Source organism: Littorina saxatilis, linkage group LG4, assembly GCF_037325665.1.
Source record: "Littorina saxatilis isolate snail1 linkage group LG4, US_GU_Lsax_2.0, whole genome shotgun sequence".
NCBI lineage: Eukaryota > Metazoa > Mollusca > Gastropoda > Littorinimorpha > Littorinidae > Littorina > Littorina saxatilis.
The window spans coordinates 730,623-743,428 of NC_090248.1; the positions used below are offsets into that span (position 1 = coordinate 730,623).

At 47.3% G+C, this 12,806-nt stretch overlaps 2 protein-coding genes across 2 annotated transcripts in view; one reads left to right on the forward strand and one right to left on the reverse strand.

Annotated features, from left to right (window-relative positions):
* Positions 1 to 2,372: 2,372 nt before the first annotated feature.
* Positions 2,373 to 3,389, reverse strand: LOC138963710 (uncharacterized). The gene has a single exon (XM_070335558.1). The coding sequence runs from the start codon at positions 3,387 to 3,389 to the stop codon at positions 2,373 to 2,375; it is 1,017 nt and encodes a 338-aa protein (XP_070191659.1).
* A 1,229-nt stretch (positions 3,390 to 4,618) lies between these two features.
* The window catches only part of LOC138963711 (uncharacterized), a 9,037-nt gene continuing 849 nt past the window's right edge, over positions 4,619 to 12,806 (forward strand). Inside the window, exons 1-2 of the mRNA XM_070335559.1 lie at positions 4,619 to 4,669; positions 12,177 to 12,806. The exon at positions 12,177 to 12,806 is cut by the window's right edge and continues 849 nt beyond it. Of these exons, the coding sequence (XP_070191660.1) occupies positions 4,619 to 4,669; positions 12,177 to 12,806 (681 nt within the window). The remainder of the gene's footprint in view (positions 4,670 to 12,176) is intronic.

Consider the following 12,806-nt stretch of genomic DNA (forward strand, 5'->3'; position numbering starts at 1 on the left):
CTCTGCTCCGCAGTGAGTAGTCGAAAATAGTGTTTTTTTCTGTGCGTTTTTTGTAAATAATGCAATAACAGCACACACATTTGCTTGCAGAATTAAACAACAAATTTCACCGATATGCTAGTCACATTGCATCCAAAAAGAATGATCTACGACTCCAAACTTTGAAAATAAACTGCACTTATATCAGAGACATCTCTGCTTACATTAAAATATTCTATCAACCCGTTAAGTTTAAGGCCTAAGTACTTAAGCATTTAGGGTCGAAACTACTTCCGCTATATTCGAAAGGGTGTGCTTGCCAGCTTCTTTAACAAAAATATTCATTTTGTCAAAATAACATGGACGCCTGTTCATTTTGAATGAACATTTTTCTTGTTTCAGGGTGGTGTTGATTTGGGGCAGCAAAGTGGCGCATGGACAAGACGACAGAGAGGGGAGAGAACTGGGGAGAGGCCGACATGGCGGGCAATTGCTTTTTATTCTTCTGATTTTTCTGTTGATTTATTTCTTTTTCAGCGGGTGGGATGGGATTGGATTGCCTTGCAAGCTACATTGTTTATAATATTCTTGCAACTGTTTTTGTAGCGCAACACATTGCCAAGATTTTCTTTCACTCAGAAAGTTTGTGCCGGGACTGAGCCTCTGTCCAATAGGCCTTGCTTACATTTCATTGCATGTCGGACTGAAGTTGCAAGCCACACGTCTTTAGATTGTTATTCTTCTTTTTAACTGTTTATAACTGTTGTTACAGACGCACACTACACTGTTTATAACTGTTGTTACAGACGCACACCACACTGTTTATAACTGTTGTTACAGACGCACACTACACTGTTTATAACTGTTGTTACAGACGCACACTACACTGTTTATAACTGTTGTTACAGACGCACACTACACTGTTTATAACTGTTGTTACAGACGCACACTACACTGTTTATAACTGTTGTTACAGACGCACACTACACTGTTTATAACTGTTGTTACAGACGCACACTACACTGTTTATAACTGTTGTTACAGACACACACTACACTGTTTATAACTGTTGTTACAGACGCACACTACACTGTTTATAACTGTTGTTACAGACGCACACTACACTGTTTATAACTGTTGTTACAGACGCACACTACACTGTTTATAACTGTTGTTACAGACGTACACTACACTGTTTATAACTGTTGTTACAGACGCACACTACACTGTTTATAACTGTTGTTACAGACGCACACTACACTGTTTATAACTGTTGTTACAGACACACACTACACTGTTTATAACTGTTGTTACAGACGCACACTACACTGTTTATTACTGTTGTTACAGACGCACACTACACTGTTTATAACTGTTGTTACAGACGTACACTACACTGTTTATAACTGTTGTTACAGACACACACTACATTGTTTATAACTGTTGTTACAGACGCACACTACACTGTTTATAACTGTTGTTACAGACACACACTGCACTGTTTATAACTGTTGTTACAGACGTACACTACACTGTTTATAACTGTTGTTACAGACACACACTACACTGTTTATAACTGTTGTTACAGACGCACACTACACATAAGACGTAGTGTGCACAGGGTGCACTGGTCATGGATGTCTGCACTCACACCGATCGAAGTAGCTGTCGAGATCCGACCATTGAATACCCAAAGTCGCAATGGAAAGCTTCTCGTCCGATGCAACTGTTGGCCGGGATGTTAGCGGGAGAGAGAGTCAATCCTTTACTGCGGTGACGACTTTACTTCAAAACAACTTGTAATTGTTTATCAAAAGTCAGTACAAGTATTTCCGTCAGGAAGTCCTTCGCCAATAGATTCAATCGCACTTCTGAGCTAACTTTCAGAAATCAATCACACTTCTTCTGAACTGACTTTCAGAAATCAATCGCACTTCTTCTGAACTGACTTTCAGAAATCAGTCGCACTTCTTCTGAACTGACTTTCAGAAATCAATCACACTTCTACTGAACTGACTTTCAGAAATCAATCACACTTCTACTGAACTGACTTTCAGAAATCAATCACACTTCTACTGAACTGACTTTCAGAAATCAATCACACTTCTACTAAACTGACTTTCAGAAATCAATCACACTTCTACTGAACTGACTTTCAGAAATCAATCACACTTCTACTGAACTGACTTTCAGAAATCAATCACACTTCTTCTGAACTGACTTTCAGAAATCAATCACACTTCTACTGAACTGACTTTCAGAAATCAATCACACTTCTACTGAACTGACTTTCAGAAATCAATCACACTTCTACTGAACTGACTTTCAGAAATCAATCACACTTCTACTGAGCTGACTTTCAGAAATCAATCACACTTCTACTGAGCTGACTTTCAGAAATCAATCACACTTCTTCTGAGCTGACTTTCAGAAAGGCGACACGAAGGAGGCCAAGTTGTTCCCATCCCACTGCGAAAGTGGGCATTGTACATCTCGGCCAGAAAGTGGGCATTGTACATCTCGGCCAGAAAGTGGGCATTGTATATCTCGGCCAGAAAGTGGGCATTGTACATCTCGACCAGAAAGTGGGCATTGTACATCTCGGCCAGAAAGTGGGCATTGTACATCTCGGCCAGAAAGTGGGCATTGTACATCTCGGCCAGAAAGTGGGCATTGTACACCTCGGCCAGAAAGTGGGCATTGTACACCTCGGCCAGAAAGTGGGCATTGTACACCTCGGCCAGAAAGTGGGCATTGTACATCTCGGCCAGAAAGTGGGCATTGTACATCTCGGCCAGAAAGTGGGCATTGTACATCTCGGCCAGAAAGTCGGCATTGTACATCTCGGCCAGAAAGTGGGCATTGTACATCTCGGTCAGAAAGTGGGCATTGTACATCTCGGCCAGAAAGTCGGCATTGTACATCTCGGCCAGAAAGTGGGCATTGTACATCTCGGCCAGAAAGTGGGCATTGTACATCTCGGCCAGAAAGTGTGCATTGTACATCTCGGCCAGAAAGTGGGCATTGTACACCTCGGCCAGAAAGTGGGCATTGTACACCTCGGCCAGAAAGTGGGCATTGTACACCTCGGCCAGAAAGTGGGCATTGTATATCTCGGCCAGAAAGTGGGCATTGTACATCTCGGCCAGAAAGTGGGCATTGTACACCTCGGCCAGAAAGTGGGCATTGTACACCTCGGCCAGAAAGTGGGCATTGTACATCTCGGCCAGAAAGTGGGCATTGTACATCTCGGCCAGAAAGTGGGCATTGTACATCTCGGCCAGAAAGTGGGCATTGTACATCTCGGCCAGAAAGTCGGCATTGTACATCTCGGCCAGAAAGTGGGCATTGTACATCTCGGCCAGAAAGTGGGCATTGTACATCTCGGCCAGAAAGTGGGCATTGTACATCTCGGCCAGAAAGCAGTACGTGCTACGCTCACCCCTGCACTGAACACGGCGCGGTACCCCGGCATTCGATCAATATGTCTTTTCTTTCCCAACCTCTAATTTCCCGCTGCACCCCTGCCCTGCAATAACTGGCGGTCCGGCCAATGAAAATAAAGTCAAGACACGCCGGGCGGGGAGCGGTACGACGTTCTGAGGTCCGGCCAATGACAATAAAGTCAAGACACGCCGGGCGGGGAGCGGTACGACGTTCTGAGGTCCGGCCAATGACAATAAAGTCAAGACACGCCGGGCGGGGAGCGGTACGACGTTCTGAGGTCCGGCCAATGACAATAAAGTCAAGACACGCCGGGCGGGGAGCGGTACGACGTTCTGAGGTCCGGCCAATGACAATAAAGTCAAGACACGCCGGGCGGGGAGCGGTACGACGTTCTGAGGTCCGGCCAATGACAATAAAGTCAAGACACGCCGGGCGGGGAGCGGTACGACGTTCTGAGGTCCGGCCAATGAAAATAAAGTCAAGACACGCCGGGCGGGGAGCGGTACGACGTTCTGAGGTCCGGCCAATGACAATAAAGTCAAGACACGCCGGGCGGGGAGCGGTACGACGTTCTGAGGTCCGGCCAATGACAATAAAGTCAAGACACGCCGGGCGGGGAGCGGTACGACGTTCTGAGGTCCGGCCAATGACAATAAAGTCAAGACACGCCGGGCGGGGAGCGGTACGACGTTCTGAGGTCCGGCCAATGACAATAAAGTCAAGACACGCCGGGCGGGGAGCGGTACGACGTTCTGAGGTCCGGCCAATGACAATAAAGTCAAGACACGCCGGGCGGGGAGCGGTACGACGTTCTGAGGTCCGGCCAATGACAATAAAGTCAAGACACGCCGGGCGGGGAGCGGTACGACGTTCTGAGGTCCGGCCAATGACAATAAAGTCAAGACACGCCGGGCGGGGAGCGGTACGACGTTCTGAGGTCCGGCTGCAAGCGGGAGGGGGAGAGATAGCACACACAGAAAACTTCCTGAACCGTTGGACTTTTGCTCCTTAATCTTACGTTTGTGGCTGTGAATAGGCACTCCATATGCAACAACTCTACTGACCCCTCCTCTCCCCATACAAATGGAGATTAGAAGAGTGTCGCAGATCGTTTTGAATTGTAACAAACAAAAAGTCAGTCCCTGTCCTGTACAGTTACTTTATATTCAAACAACACACGACCGAGGGCACCATGGGTAATAAGCAACAGCTGAAGGTTCGTCGCCGCCAGATGACCCGCGCTGTGAGATGAACGCTGACTTGTGATTGATCAACTCGCAGCGTGTCCCTGCAGGGACTGCACAGTCTGCAACAATGGCGTCGCCTTGCAGACCGATGGATCACCGGAGCGGAGACAGTCTGGTGGTGTCACGATGCTGGGACGAGTGGCTGGTGAACACTGGAAAGGGCGAGCAATGGAGCTAGGAAGCCAAGAGGCAGCAGGCAAATGTCTCGGCAAGCACTCTGTCTGCACTGCAAACTCCCCACCCGCCACTTGATTTCATAGCGCGCTAATGTCTTGGTAAGCAATTTGTCTGGCGCAAATTGACCTCGTCAACGCTCCCAAATGCTCGTGTCTTTTCGTGCGGCGCAGTAGAAGCCATCGACAACGTTGGGACAGGCTCGTGAATTGTAGGAGACATTAGGCTTGACAGAAAGTAGCCCTGGTTAGCCCTGGAGTGGTGTTTGCTGGACGTGGAGAGCGAGGGTCAGCACATGACGTGAGTGTCGTGTGGTCACTCGCTGCCTGCAGGGCTTGCTTTGCTGTGAAGCACGGGCCTAGAGGTCGTCCTTGTCCTGGCCACTTGGCTGCAGGACACGGGGCTGGGCTGAAACGGCCAGGGTCAAATGCCACTTTCAAAGAATTGGAGACGTGTAGAGTTCTTTGATTTAATGTGTGTGACGTACCCATGGCAGTGTCAACTGAAGTAGGGATCTCTCTTGCTGTCTCTTGATACAAGCCAGCAGTTCCTTCCGCAACCAGTAGCATCTCTTGCTGTCTCTTGATACAAGCCAGCAGTTCCTTCCGCAACCAGTAGCATCTCTTGCTGTCTCTTGATACAAGCCAGCAGTTCCTTCCGCAATCGGTAGCATCTCTCTGTCTGGTCAACTTCAGCACACTGTAAGAAATGCACCTGGGATATGCGATTGCGTCAACCTTTCTACTTTCCACAGTCGCAAAAGGAAAACAAAGTATTGAGGATGGAGAAAGACATGTAAAGAAGAGAGAGAAAGAATCCCCGTGCAGAACAGTGCCACAAGGCAATGACAATTCTTTATTTTTTGAGGGTAACAAGAATAAGCATAGATATCCTTTTTTGCATTTGGCCTTTGCCCTCTAGAGGGACTACTCTACTGTTACTACAACTACTAAATACTCGTTACACAAATGCATAGTTAATGGTAGGACATATACGTTTATGTACTAGAAGCGCACATATAGAAACATTGTAATTCATAAGGCGAAGGCACAATATCCTTGCAGTTCAACCAGCACACTAGTCTGTAACTTCTTTTTGATGGCCGCAGGAGCGGTCATCTATTAGAATGCATTCAGAGAGGTGACATGTCTCGTTTTGTTACCTTTCTCACGAGATCAGTTACACTCTCTCTCTCTCTCTCTCTCTCTCTCTCTCTCTCTCTCTCTCTCTCTCTGTATGTATGTCTTTGTCTGTGTCTCTCCGCTTCTGTCTTTCTATGTATGTCTCTGTCTATGTGTGTGTGTGTGTGTCTCTCTCTCGCTCTCGCTCTCTCTCTCTCTCTCTCTCTCTCTCTCTCTCTCTCTCTCTCTCTCTCTCTCTCTCTCCCATCCGACTCCTGGCACACAGGTCAAAGCAGAGGTTAACTTGAGTGCACGTGTACCTGGCAGGAGGGGGGTGATTCGGGTCAGAAGTGGGGTAAAGCACTTTGGTCTTCAGTCTTTGGGTTATAGCTTTCAGTGGAGAAGATGCTAACATGAAATTGCACTATGCTCTACTATTTATTGTCCTTGTCTATCGGACACGAAGAAGGGAAGCTACAATCGCCCCAGGCCATAATATACTCTTTGTTTCCTGAACCTGGACCATTGAGACGGTTACCTCATAGATCTGTTCATTCTTCAGTTTGTCGGTGTCAAAAGTTATACCCCCATTCCACACAACCGTTCTTTGTCCCGTTCCCGTACCAACCAAGGAATGCTGCCACAACAATGGAACGCTGCGCAAACGGCCGTTTCTTTTGCATCTTTCAGCTGCGTCTGACCATAGTGGCAGCCGTCCTTGGTCGGTAAGGGAACGGGACCTAGAACGGATGTGTGGAATGCAGGTATGACAACTCAGTGTGTGAGAGCGCTACCGTTGCGTTACCGTTGTTTTAACGATCCAAGCGTTCCGTTACCGATGGGTTGAGGTTCCATTACCGTTCATTCTGATCGTGAGGGAAACGGCTAAAAATTTGAACATGCAGCCCAAACTCAGCCGTCCCAACCGACCCTACCGTTCAAAGCAGTTCCGTTAACGATCAGTTACGTTCATTGCGGTTCTGTCCCCATCCCTCCCGTGCCCGCACCGTTCCTTGGTCGGTACGGGAACGGGACCTAGAACGGTTGTGTGGAAAGGGGGTATAAGATTCGACCACTTGGCATATGGTGGAGACAGCTAGACGATCTCTGGATATAATTGAAGAGGAGTAATCTTCCTTTTAGAAAACGTGTACTCTGCCTTGCAGATTACAAATTTGTGCTGTCGGGGCTGGGTAAAGGGAGTGGAGGGTAAGGGGGTGGGGGTGGGTAAGCGAGGGGTAAGAGAGACGAAAGAGAAAACTGGACAGGGAAAAGTTAGCTCATAGTATTCAATAAAGCCACACACACACACACAAAAAAGAAATTACCACACATGCAGGTTTTCAATTCATATTTTTGCAAAGTATCTGCACAAGCATGTGTGCCTCTGTGAGTATGTTCGAGGCTGCTTTCATGGGGTGCCTGTATCCTCAGGCTGCTTTCATGGGGTGCCTGTATCCTCAGGCTGCTTTCATGGGGTGCCTGTATCCTCAGGCTGCTTTCATGGGGTGCCTGTATCCTCAGGCTGCTTTCATGGGGTGCCTGTATCCTCAGGAATTTGAGGATTTCTTGTATTTCTCTTTTTCTGACACCGTTGATTTAACGTCATTTTTACAGGACAGTTTTTTTCCTTTCAGTTATAAGTTGTAGTAGTTTGACCTTATTGTTTTAGAACAAGTAGAGCTCGTTCACCAGTAGCAAAGACTCACTCAGTCTGTCAGTGTGCCTGAGTGTGTCTGATGGGGGGGGGGGGGGGGGGCTCTCCCGTGACCGGCCACCTGCAATGTACGTACAGGTTTGCACTGGCCCAAGGGTGTCCGTTCATGAGAGGGACTGCTGTAACAGCAAAACTAGTGTGAAACATAAGTAATCAATTTATCCACTTGACTATATATTCACAACAGGGACCTATCACTCTTCTTTGCATGTTTTTATGCCTACGGATTTTCAAATACTCTGCAACACATGTAACCCAAATTCAACATGTGCCCGTACAATACCGCTTCTTTTATGAAAACATTGCTTCGGCCATGTTGATTTGAATCAACCAATTGTCTTGTCCCTTACTGGCAATTAGACACCATAACTACACAATGGCCGCAATGCATCATGGTCAGGGGAAGGGAGATAATTCAGTACAGAAGGGGGATAATGTCGTATGAATTTCACTCTTTGCCACTATCTGCAATCTTGGCTTTCCTGTCTCCGTGGAGCCAGCCTTCCCAGGGCGGGTAATCCCATCCCGTACAGTACTTTGAGTTGTCCCCCTTCCCTAACTTCGTCAATGAAGCCATCAGCCTCTCTCGGATTTCCTTCCCCAATCACAGTCCTTCTACTGCCACGATGTAGACGATCTTTGCCCCGATGATGAATAAGTCAGGCGTTGGTGTTTGGCCGACACAGGGCTGTGGTGTGTTTGGGTACCAGTCACAGACGTTACACTAACTGTGTGCGTGAACGATGACCTCGTGACTTTTGGGTGTGATTTTGACCAGGAATACATCCGTTCAGCACAAAATGGGTCACTGGGTCAATGGACCGCTTTGTCCTACATCCACGGGATGCTTTTCAAAACAAGCTTGTCAGTTTTCTCCCCCTTTGATCGACACATAATTCACTGGTCTTCAGTCCGACTTGCAGCCTGACATATCAACCACTTTCAATAATTTGTGACGCTGGTTGTGGCAATGGCCGATTACCTGAGCTTGACCCATGCCTTGCCACTGACCCTTACACATGTCACTTTCTGTGTTGGCTTTGCTTGACCCATGCCTTGCCACTGACCCTTACACATGTCACTTTCTGTGTTGGCTTTGCTTGACCCATGCCTTGCCACTGACCCTTACACATGTCACTTTCTGTGTTGGCTTTGTTTGACCCATGCCTTGCCACTGACCCTTACACATGTCACTTTCTGTGTTGACTTAGCCTGACCCCCTTGCCTGCAGCGCTGTGTGTCTTTCGTGGGATGCATATGCCGCCGGAGAATCTTAATTACATTTTGAGCATCTTCTGATCGACTTTCACGGCTGTGTTGACAGTGGTGTAGAACAAACTAATGTTGGGGCAAAACTGACTCCTGGCATCGGCAGTCATGGCGAGACACTTTTAATGTTAAATGTTTTATATCCATAGTGTTTTGCATCAGTGGTGATGTGTGTATAACATTTTGTACCATTCAACACGCTCAGAGTTTTGACGAGGTTCCGTAAGTATCACGCCCTCACGGCACAGCCATTAAGGGCATGTGAGACGAGGCTTTGTATTACAAATAAATTATATATATATATATATATATATATATATATAGAAATAAGGCGAAAAGAAAGGAGAGGGGGGAGGTGGGGCAGGGGCGGGGGGGGGGGGGGGGGCGGTCAGCAAATGCCGACAGTTTGCTGCCCGCGGCGAAAAGGGGCCTTGGGGTATAGCTACACTTTAGTTTCTGTATATGAGGTGCGTCGTGAGATCATACAGATCTGTAGCTGGTGGGGCAGGGCCAGGAAGGCAATTGCAGTCGTGGGGGCAAGAGGTGGGGGATGCGGTGGGGTGGGAGATCAAATTTATCTATTTTTGACCTGGTAGGCGGGAATTTTTTCTGATTCATTTGTCAGACTAGGTTTTTTGCCTGGGGTCCTATTTCTATATCTGGAGTTACGAAAACAATTATTCTGCTTTTTGCCGGCCTTGACGGCTTATTATCTTATCTTTTTTTTCTGCCAGCGAAATTGCCTTTCCTCATTCTTCTCATTGCCTCCAATCTCGGGTTTACCAGTATCAGACACCATGTCGGAGTAGCAGTGACACGGCAAATCCATTATACCTATTCCCTCTCTCTCTCTCTCTAACAATGTCCTCTCCCATATTGATTCCCTCTTCATAACGACGCCCTCTCTTATCCCGATCAGCTCCTCTCCCTACCGACATCCTACCTTTCTTATCCCGATCAGCTCCTCTCCCTACCGACATCCTGCCTTTCTTATCCCGATCAGCTCTTCTCCCTACCGACATCCTACCTTTCTTATCCCGATCAGCTCCTCTCCCTACCGACATCCTACCTTTCTTATCCCGATCAGCTCCTCTCCCTACCGATATCCTACCTTTCTTATCCCGATCAGCTCTTCTCCCTACCGACATCCTACCTTTCTTATCCCGATCAGCTACTCTCACTACCGACATCCTACCTTTCTTATTACGATCAGCTCCTCTCCCTACCGACATCCTACCTTTCTTATCCCGATCAGCTCCTCTCCCTACCGACATCCTACCTTTCTTATCCCGATCAGCTCCTCTCCCTACCGACATCCTACCTTTCTTATCCCGATCAGCTCTTCTGTCTACTGATTTATCTCCCCGTATCTCCTGGCGTATCTCGGGATTATTTCTCTTGGCAGAGCGGCTTTAGTACTTAACTTCTTCCCGAGCGGTTTTTATCCCCGGGATTGTTCCATTCTCCAAAGCAATGACAGCAATTTGCTGTGGACGTGCACAACAACACAGATTCATTCACAGACACTGACACAGACACTGACAGACAGACAGACACACAGACAGACAAACAGGCACACACACACACACAAACAAACACACACACACACACACACACACACACACACACACACACACACACACACACACACACATACACACACTGCACCTCACTGCTGAGTTCAACATTAATTTGATATCATTCCATCCCCCCAACGGCAGCACGATTCACACAGCTAGGTAGCCAGGCCGGCAGTAGCCATTTATCACCACAGTTGTCACGGCCCCCAGACACGAATATCGCCCGCTCCGCCCGCCTCCATGCAGTGACAGGGCTCACCCTGTGGCGTCCCCAGATAGGGGCAGGCTGCAGGACCCCAACCCGGGGAGAGGGGCGTGGGGACTTTCACATCGACCTGACCCTCTCGGGACGGCACTGCCTGTAAGGGTTATAAACTCATGTATCACATTGGAAGGAAGTACTCGATTGTAAACCGCGATGGGGGAATAATTGTCTATTTAAAACCTATCCATTTTGCTTGGTGATTTTAGTCTGTGTGAGTGGAATAGGCTTTGTGAAGCCTTTTTATTTAGGACAGGGAGAGGATAACAGCTATGGGTAGTTTTAAGTGTCTGTTACTTTCAGTGGTAGAAACTGTTTCGTTTAGCAAGGGAGATGCCTTGACAGCCGTGGGCTCCTTGACGTGGTTTGTACTTTTATGACAAAGAATAATGCATTCTACCGACATCTTTGCTTTCATATGCTGTTATGTTTGCAAACTTGTTGCAATTAACACAGCACTCGTACTTTTATGACAAAGAATAATGCATTCTACCGACATCTTTGCTTTCATTCTGTTATGTTTGCACACTTATTGCGATTAAAACAGCGCTTGGACCAGTTCACAGTTTACCATAGTCTGGAGAGCTGGTCGCCACTAGAGCTTTATAGCTTGGGGCTTACTGTTCTGTCGCAGATTAAGTTGACCTTGGTGGGGGGTGGGGGGGGGGGGGGGCAGTATGAAGCAGGGTCAGCACAATCTGATATCAGACCTTTTCCTTCACAAATATAAATATATTGCTATTTAATTTGTTACGTAGATTTCCACTGGTCAATTGGACAAAACTGAGCTCATTGCATTTGTGATATCGACGACATTTCCGTCGATATCAGTTTTAATATCGACGACCTCTTTATTGCTTTTGCACTTCAAAAACAAAGACACCTAAATCTAAAATCAAACAAAAAATATATGAAAATGTAATTATCCCAGAATTTAGTTGAGCAAATGACTACTTACTTTTTGAAAGAAAAGACAATTGGAAATACTGGAAAGTACAAGAAAAGAGAGAACAAAAAGAACTAATAAGCAGAGGGAGGGATATGGAACAGCCAAAACTGAGACTTCGACAGTCAAATCCAATTTTATTTACGAGGGTTTTGGCATATGCAATGCAAAAGAGCTTTTTTTTCAACCAGCCCTCGCCCAGAGAGAGAGAGAGAGAGAGAGAGAGAGAGAGAGAGAGAGAGAGAGAGAGAGAGAGAGAGAGAGAGAGAGAGAGAGAGAGAGAGGGAGAGAGAGAGAGAGAGAGAGAGAGAGAGAGGGAGAGAACAGTATCCAAGCCACCAGAAGAATAGTATCCAAGCCACCAGGAGAACAGTATCCAAGCCACCAGGAGAGGAGTATCCAAGCCACCAGAAGAATAGTATCCAAGCCACCAGGAGAGGAGTATCCAAGCCACCAGGAGAACAGTATCCAAGCCACCAGGAGAGGAGTATCCAAGCCACCAGAAGAATAGTATCCAAGCCACCAGGAGAGGAGTATCCAAGCCACCAGGAAAGGAGTATCCAAGCCACCAGGAGAAGAGTATCCAAGCCACCAGGAAAGGAGTATCCAAGCCACCAGGAAAGGAGCATCCAAGCCACCAAGAGAAGAGTAACCAAGCCACCAGGAGAGGAGTATCCAAACCACCAGGAGAGGAGTATCCAAGCCACCAGGAGAGGAGTATCCAAGCCACCAGGAGAGGAGTATCCAAGCAACCAGGAGAGGAGTATCCAAGCCACCAGGAGAGGAGTATCCAAGCCACCAGGAGAAGAGTATCCAAGCCACCAAGAGAGGAGTATCCAAGCCACCAGGAGAAGAGTATCCAAGCCACCAGGAGAGGAGTATCCAAGCCACCAGGAGAATTGTATCCAAGCCACCAGAAGAAAAGTATCCAAGCCACCAGGAGAGGAGTATCCAAGCCACCAGGAGAACAGTATCCAAGCCACCAGGAGAACAGTATCCAAGCCACCAGGAGAAGAGTATCCAAGCCACCAGGAGAAGAGTATCCAAGCCACCAGGAGAAGAGT

Excerpts from the sequence above, each read along its gene's own strand:
- LOC138963710 (XM_070335558.1), bottom strand. The coding sequence starts at position 3,389 with ATGTACAATGCCCACTTTCTGGCCGAGATGTACAATGCCCACTTTCTG.